General features: G+C 40.5%; 1 protein-coding gene across 3 annotated transcripts; it reads right to left on the bottom strand.

Moving 5' to 3' along the window:
- Nucleotides 1-2,237: 2,237 nt before the first annotated feature.
- On the bottom strand, nucleotides 2,238-6,922 carry LOC118417454 (repressor of RNA polymerase III transcription MAF1 homolog). 3 transcript variants are annotated; one of them, XM_035823019.1, is made up of 6 exons: nucleotides 6,633-6,922; nucleotides 5,727-5,894; nucleotides 4,573-4,692; nucleotides 4,094-4,144; nucleotides 3,934-3,996; nucleotides 2,238-3,413 (listed from the first exon to the last, which is right to left on the bottom strand). In XM_035823019.1, the coding sequence occupies exons 1-6, from the start codon at nucleotides 6,905-6,907 to the stop codon at nucleotides 3,386-3,388; spliced, it is 705 nt and encodes a 234-aa protein (XP_035678912.1). In that variant the 5' UTR covers nucleotides 6,908-6,922; the 3' UTR covers nucleotides 2,238-3,385. The 3 variants fall into 3 exon arrangements, with proteins under 3 accessions (XP_035678912.1, XP_035678911.1, XP_035678910.1); XM_035823018.1 differs by having other exon boundaries at nucleotides 3,934-4,025; nucleotides 4,123-4,144; XM_035823017.1 differs by lacking the exon at nucleotides 4,094-4,144 and having other exon boundaries at nucleotides 3,934-4,047.
- Nucleotides 6,923-8,173: the final 1,251 nt, after the last annotated feature.

Genomic DNA, 8,173 nt, shown 5'->3' with positions numbered 1-8,173 from the left:
GAAGCTACCTTGAAAAAGATTTAATGGCCTATTATTTCACAGTAATGTGCATAGTCCTAAATGTTACAGCAGCATTAGAAATGACAAATTCTGCTGGTATTGAAATAATTATTATTGTATGTAATCCAATCTCTGCAAATGTGTGCAACATACATATAGGTGCCCACAATTGTGTAAATAGAAGATGGTTCTTCCGTTCCTTCATTTTCTTTTGTAAAAAGTTACAAAAAGGACTCAATTTTTTGTATAACTTTAATGTTGCGGAAATTTTGAAATGTCAAGAGTTTAAAAAACGGAAAGGGTTATAGAATGTGTTATAGAAGGTTTTCATTCTTGAGGTTACAACTTACAAGATTCAACAGTAGTAACACTATTCTACTATCCATTTTACATAATTTTTGTATGTACAATGTACCATATATGATGAACCATTTTCCCCATATTTTGACCTTAGTTGTTAAGTACAATGCAAAGATACGTTATTTTGTATTCATTTGAAAATCCTAACAAAGCTTTTACGCTGCTTTGTAAAGACAATGTATGTATATCTAGATACTCAAGAATCGCTAGTAAAATAGTAACGTTACACGTTTGTGTTTTAAATGCTTAATGCTATGTACAAATGTGTATATTTTGCTGTACATAGCAGGCATGCTTTTGATTTGCAATATGAAACTGAAATACATGTGTTATTGTTTTATTACGTGTAAATTATTAAAAACAGACACCTGTTACAAGATCAACCCACTGCTGTTCCATTTCTCAGAATCTTGTATTATACATGTGTACATTAAGACAGCTGCAGTCTGATTTTATACCAGTTGCAGTTCTTTAGCATGCAACTGCTAACTCATTCTCCTATGCAGAGGGACCACAGTCGTGTCGAAACTCCTTGTGGTCACCTCTGCTGTCTGGTGCACTCAGATCAGTTACTGAATGCCCTGCTTATAAATATTAATGAGCTTACCCTTATATGGGCAGTCAGCCATTGGGGATCGGGCGTAGGAGGATGGAGCTATGTAAGACGTAACATGATTGGCTGATAGCTTCCCAGCGGCCTTTGCGAGATGGCTTTCGTAAACAGAAAGCCCAAGAAAGGCCTATTCTCTGATTGGCTGACAGCTGGTTTGTGGCGACAATCACAGTAACTGCTGGTGGGCCACCAGACAGCAGGGCCCCAATAGGCAGTTAGCTAGCCGTTGGGGCCGTGTGTAGGAGGATGCTGCTAACTACTTGAATCCCATTTCAGTATGACTTCAATTACATTTTGTACATGTACTTCATATTTTATTATAGGGTTTCAGTGACTAAAATAGTCAAAGCTGCCCAAGACCACTTCATTAAAAATTACCATGTCAAATCTATTTTGTTTGTTTGAACCTTTGTTTATTCATGAAAGCTCAAATTGGCCTGCAGGCCGCTTTTCATTGAGGTCATGAGGGAAGAGGCAAAGTATATTACAGAGATACAATTTACATCGTTTAAAGTCCTTATAAGTTTTATTTCAGATAAAGAAACTGATTTTGTCAAGAACAATATCATTGTATGCCAAATAGCTTCAGAAAACATTTACTATCACAATTTGAATTGCATAAATTAAATTTGTCTGTCCCAGTAAAAAGCAAGCCGGTGTAGAATGGCCCTTTTTTTTTGTGGGGCATAATACCATGTGAGTGTTACAGGGAGAACAGTCATTCTGTATTTCCCAAAAATGTTGCCGTTCTAGATTGAATTATAGTTCATTCTGTTCTGTGCTTCATATGCACATGTAGAGGTGGTGACTTGTACATGTTTGCTAGTATATCCAGCCTTGTCACAAACTTTTAGAGTAGGGGGCTAATATATGAAAGTAGCAGGCAAGGCGCGTAGCGGAATATTTTTTAATTTAGACCCCTAAATATGGTTTGGGGGTGTATTTTGGGTAACTTTTATTGTTCTCTTTAAACTTTGAACTGACAAAAAAATCCTGAATTTCAAAAAATTCGGCATAGGTTCCCCGCTATGACCCCTAACCGGGGGCCAACTATCAGAAAACTGCCAGAGATTTATCAAAACAAATTGCTGGAGGATTGTGTAACGGGGAGCACTGGACTTAAACTTTTATTTCCTGACATTCTACCCCAAAGTAGCCGGCTGGAAAAATGTAAGTAGGCGGCTAAAATCGCCGCCTGCCGCCTTGTTTTGACAAGGCTGAATATCTCTCCAATGCAAAGGACAGTCATCACAACACATAACCATTCTTTTGTATAAAAAAAGGTTTTATTTCCATACAGCAAACAAAAGCAGCTTCTTTCCCTTAGTCCAGCCCTGTCCAGAGTTATGTACACATACGGAGTACTGCATTCCTTCTCGCTTTCAAGTTTAAGTACAGGACAGAAGACACTGACACTATATATAATATATACACCTTCAATCAGCCTGTTTGTTTTGTACCCATATACATCTCTAGTAAAGCAATAGAGACTGAAAATTTTTATGGATTGAATCAAGTTATGAAGCCTTTTTCTGATTTTTGTTCAAAATGAAAACTGATTTTGAGGATTTGTGTTAAAAATGTAGAATCTAAGACCTAGAAAAGCTACAGAAGAGTTTTGTTTGCTTTAGTGAGGACAGACATGGAAAAAGGTGCAGACAGTGAAGACAGACATGTAGCAAACAGAACAATACTGACTTGGGTTGACAGTGACTGGGCTAACTTTTTATACAAAGTCTACAAAACCTATTGTAGTGTACAACCAAGCTTACTTTTCAATAGCAAGCAACAGGACATCCTAAATGTTTCACTAAATCTTTCCTTACCTCTAAACATATAAAACACAAAACGAAAAAATAAAACTTGACAAAGAAAACGATGAATGCAAATGTGTGGCATAGACAACACACCATCAAGACCCTGAACTATAGGGCTGCTTACTGTTGATCTACATACATGTACATCACTTTTATGTTGTTTCTACCAGCTTTAACCAAAACTGCCTCTTTACCTGTACAGTTTCCCTATCACTTCTGCTTCTGGGCTCCTTATTAGCCTTTAAGAGTCTTTGAAATAGAATGAAAACATGAAACTACTGGTGCGGTAAAAATTAAACAAAATCTTCAGAAAACTCTTTGTCATCACCATCTCAAGAGGCAACACATTTTACGTGAGCTTTCGTCTAAAATAACTTCAAAAGTGCGAAACGATATGATATGTCAAACTTCCAGGAAGCTGCACTCAAGCAAAGTACATGTACAAACGTATCTATCATTAAGGTACTCCTGCACTCCACAGCTTTCACTGACACAAGCTGCAGAGAACCATCCGTGCCAGTGTTCAGAAGCCCCCCTAGTGTCCACCGTGTGACCTGCACCTGGCATAACTCCTAACACATGGTAGCTTTCTGGCTCAGTCCATGTCATTTTCAGGGGACCACCTGCCAACATAAACAACACATAAACGTAAATAACCTAAATAGTAATCATAGAGCACAAGTTGCTAAAGTCTTTATTGAATCAAAATATTTTAAGTCTAAGTTAAGAATTACAGATCAATTAAACTGTGGAATCTGCTACCCAGAAATTTAAAGATTGTCTCTGATAAACACTTGTTTAAGAAGACCATTTCTAAGGCTCATAATGTTTTCAGTGTATATAACCCTCTGACCTCATGACTTTTAGACTTAATGTATGTATTTGTATGTACATCTGATCAGTTAAGTGTATCTTATGGTATCTGTCTATCTACTTGTATATACTGTGTGTTTTTATGAGCCCTGGAAGATTAGCTCAATAAGCTAATAGCACAATAAACGTACTCAAACTCAACTCAAGATCTAAAGCTTTGTCCAGAACTTCAACAACTTTTTCATGGTAACATTTTTACACATTTTAACAGGAGGAAAATCCTCCCACGTCTATACATTTCAGGGGAACGATTCTCAATCCTGTACTGACCTTTCGACCTCCTGGCTGCCCCCACGACACTCCATCATGTCCTCTTCATCCCCCTCATCAAAACTCAGGTCATGGCCCAGGCCGGAGTCTGTCACGCTGGGCTGGGCTGACAAGCTGGGGGGAAACACACACAGTTATGACAAACAAACAAACAAACAAACTCAGGTCATGGCCCAGGCCTGAGTCCGTAACACTTGGCTGGGCAGACAGACTAAAGGGAACAACATGCATTGCTTAGTATTGCTGAGACACCCACATTCCTTCATTTTGCAAGACTGACTTGTCTTGTAGTGGTTTAAAGTCTGTTTTCTACAGTTCAATTACTAGTCTCAAAGTTTTTCTGCAGCAAATTTCTTTCCTCAGACTGCCAAACTATAGAACCCTCTAGACTACAACTGTTTACCTCCTGCATGCAATCTTCATGCCTTCAAGTTCAAAAGCAATGTTCACCGCTATCTCTTTGAATAATATATCACTAATAAAACAGGTCAAGCTTTGATCTGAGTGTATAACCCCAGTAAAACAAATAAAGTAGAAGTGAAAGGTACCTAACTTCAATGGCTATAAGTTAAAGTGGTCAAATGGCCTTGCTATGAACAAACCCATTAAAAAACTATTAAAAAATTGTCTCCGTCTCACCTGGCGGCCCTGCAGGTGAAGAAGACGATCCTCTTCAGCTTCTTGTTGTAGAAGAAGAAGTTGAAGGACCACACGCACCCCTCCTCTCCGTACGGGTCAGAGGTCAGGTCAGGGTTGTAGCTGGGGGAGGGGGGCAACACAACAGTCAGTACATGGTAGAAATCAACACATAAATAGCGCTTTAACATACTAGTGTTTTACATGCATGCACTCGGGGCTGTCCGCTATGGCAAACCTCCAGCCTTTTTGACCAAAACAAATCCAACCAATCCAGCTTTGCAATGGGGGTAAAGATTTAGAGGTTCAGTAGTACCTCCTCATAATATAAGATTGAACTGAACACCAGGGCTGTTTCCAGCTTAAAATTTTTTCTGTCCCTCTCATTGTTTAGGAGCTCATCTTGTTAATTTGCAAAGCTATGTGTATCATTTTATGCCTAGGAAAATACATTATCATTAATGTTATGTCAAGAAGTTCAGGTTTTTGGACTGACTGAGTGAAATTTTCTTCCGTCCCAACAAGCAATTTCCACCCTAGGACGGAAGGACGGATCCGGAAGACAAACCTGCTGATCAGCCTCCCTGTCTCTGCCCTAGCAACACCATGACAACCATGTGTAACATGAGACGCAGCACGGACATGACCGCTAAACCCATCAGTGGCAGGTTAGAAATAGTGCAGTCAGGAGGGACACAACATGTCCCACATACCAGGGATGGTGGAGGGGACAGTGGGACCACCTCATGTCAGTACAGTTGGGGATCAGCTACTGTTTGATCAAAAATTGTTTGTTTGTTTTTGTTCTTGGCTCGTATCTGCTGCGAATCCTTTTAATATTGCAATCAGTAATTTTTGGCCGTTGGGAGGGAAATAGAGTAGCTTGCAAAATTTAACTGCAGTGCTGACCATACATAATTTTGCATGTATATATCTTTTTCAATTACATGTAAAATTTATGCCAATATGCAATTTTATTATATGTAATGATAACTGATTTATGTACAGGAAGTATTTCTAAAACCGAAGGTCAGACCTTGACAAACTGGACTTGAATCATGACTTGTTCCAATTGAGAACCCAAAATCAAATTGGTGTGGACTTACCTGTATATGTCACAGTCTGCGAGTGTGATCTCCTATAGTGTTAATGCTTACCTGTATATGTCACAGTCTGCGAGTGTGATCTCCTTGTCTATGGTAGCCCAGAGCTGGGGCCGCAGCACTGTGTACTTGTCCCCCAGACCCATGGACAGCTGGGTGTCGATGGTGTTGGTCACCCACTGCAGGCTGGGCTCACGGCTGAACTCATGGCTCTTCGCATCACTACAGGGGGAAATGGTAATATTGTTAGTTAGATTGGAAGATACAGGGCTCTAAATACCATCTACATATACATATTAAAAGCAGAATTGGACAGGCATTTTTACAGGTACCTGTGCCCCATCTGCAAAGAAAGGTGAAAGTACTATCAATCCAGTTTAGCTCTTAAACTATTATCCACTGGTTGTGACAGAGATGACAGATGCTATGCACATTGTTTATAAGTTCATTGTATCAGGGAAATTCTTTCCAGTGGTAGTCAGGTGCATGTTGCGTGTGCAGATCAGGTAAAAGATGATTTTTCTGCCTGGCCTATACCTGATCTACCCTACTCTACTGTACTTTACTTTACTTGAAGGAAAAAACAATATGTAAACTTCTCTCTTGCCCACCTGAAATCATAGTCAGCTGTGAAGGATGTGTTGAGCATGCCGATCAGGCAGAAGATGATTTTCCTACCTGGCCTGTACCAGATCTACAGGTCTATACTTTACTGTGGTCTATACTCTATTCTACTGTAGTCTGTACTCTACTTGAAGGAAAAGACAACTCTACCTGAAGTCATAGTCAGGTGCGAAGGACGTGTTGAGAGTGCCGATCAGATAGAAGATGGTTTTCCTGCTGCATGTGTCGCAGAGCGGCCCCTCCCCCTCGTCGCTGGTACTGCGACTGTAGTCTATACTCTACTTTACTATACTCTACTCTACTGTAGTCTTTACTCAAAGGAAAAATCTACTCTACCTGAAGTCATAGTCAGGTGCGAATGACGTGTTGAGAGTGCCGATCAGGTAGAAGATGGTTTTCCTGCTGCATGTGTCGCAGAGCGGCCCCTCCCCCTCGTCGCTGGTACTGCGACTGTAGGCGCGGCTGGGGCTGACGGACATGGTCTGGGGCGGGGAGAGCGCCTGAAGCTCGTTGGGTCCTCCCCCACCCTCCTGACTTAGCAGCTTGAACAGCCGCTTGTCGTTCCCCGCCATCTTGCAGGAGTAACTCTCCAGTCTGGGGGAAAAGGGCATTATGTGAGGAAGGGTTGATACCAGTCAAGTTCACATAGCAGTTGTGCACTACTTAACATGTTTTTTATGGAGCTTTTTAAGGACCACAAGCTCCACAGCTATCTTGCAGGAGTAACTCTCCAGTCTGGGTGAAACATAGGACGACGTAAGGAAAGGATTCATGCAAATATGGGGTTCTTGACAGAACAGCTGAGTGTATGGAGCCCCTTGCAGTGTTTGTATCCCAGACAATGTGACTTAGGGACTTTGCTCTCGACCAGCTTAGGGGATTTTTCTGCTGTTCTTGTATTCAAGGTAAAAAAAGTGGCTTTGTTTAATAAAATTTGGTCTTCAAAAGGCTAGAAACAGCACTTCTGAAGGCTACAAATTAAAAAAATTAGTTTTAAGAAAACTTTTGAGTATATGGTGCTCCCTTGACATGGACCCAGCTCATAAAATCAAAAGGCACAGCAGTCTTTGTAATGGCTATGCTGGGAATCACTTTGTGATCATACAATGTATAAAGTATAAGTTAGTATAATGCTAAAAAGGCATGATTCTTGCTTTTTGATCAGTTACACTCATGTCATACTCATAGCCTGTACCACTACAGAGGTTTAAGTTACTTTAACTCAGAAACTATGCACCTAATCCTATCATGGCAGGGCCAACATTCTACAGTGTAACTAGAGCAAAAAGAAGTGTCTGTCCTTTCCCTCAAGACAAGTCAAGTCTACACCAATATTAGCTGATCTACATAACAGTAAACGTGACCAAAAGATCTGAATGATCACAACCTTTGGACCGTCTACATCATAGTCTGCACTACTTAGTGCTCCTGATTAAGTGTTAATCTATGGTCAGCCCACCTGACCAGGTACGCAGTTAATGCAAACGGGTAACCTGAAACCCCTGCATTGTCTGGGCTTTACAGGGGAACAATGACATCACCATTTGTCAGCTAACTTAAAGCCTTTCTTCTCTTTTTACGTCCAGAAATTCCCTATGTATGTTTGGTGTGTGATCAAAAATACATGTTTTACAGCAGTTTAACAAAGTGGTGGGGAAAATATATGACTTATTTTGCTGTGCTATAAATAACGCTCTGTCATCCGATCCCATACAAGTGAGCTCACGTCACACAGCAACAAAACACCCTCACAGCGTCAGGAAACATGTAAAGTAAGATTTCACAGAAGATTACCCTTAGCAGATTCCCCCTGTGCAACCCACTGGAAACTGGTTAGACAACTAGCATCAAAACCAAGCCCAAGTTTCCCTAACCAT

This window comes from Branchiostoma floridae, chromosome 6, assembly GCF_000003815.2.
Source record: "Branchiostoma floridae strain S238N-H82 chromosome 6, Bfl_VNyyK, whole genome shotgun sequence".
NCBI lineage: Eukaryota > Metazoa > Chordata > Leptocardii > Amphioxiformes > Branchiostomatidae > Branchiostoma > Branchiostoma floridae.
Note: the sequence above shows the minus strand (reverse complement) of the source record. Positions and strands in the feature narration are given on the sequence as shown.

Excerpts from the sequence above, each read along its gene's own strand:
- LOC118417454 (XM_035823019.1), bottom strand. The coding sequence starts at position 6,907 with ATGCCCTTTTCCCCCAGACTGGAGAGTTACTCCTGCAAGATGGCGGGG. Across the intron at positions 5,895-6,632 it reads GCACCTGACTATGACTTCAG|TGATGCGAAGAGCCATGAGT; the intron begins GTAGAGTAGATT and ends TTCCCCCTGTAG. Across the intron at positions 4,693-5,726 it reads GCAGACTGTGACATATACAG|CTACAACCCTGACCTGACCT; the intron begins GTAAGCATTAAC and ends CCCCTCCCCCAG.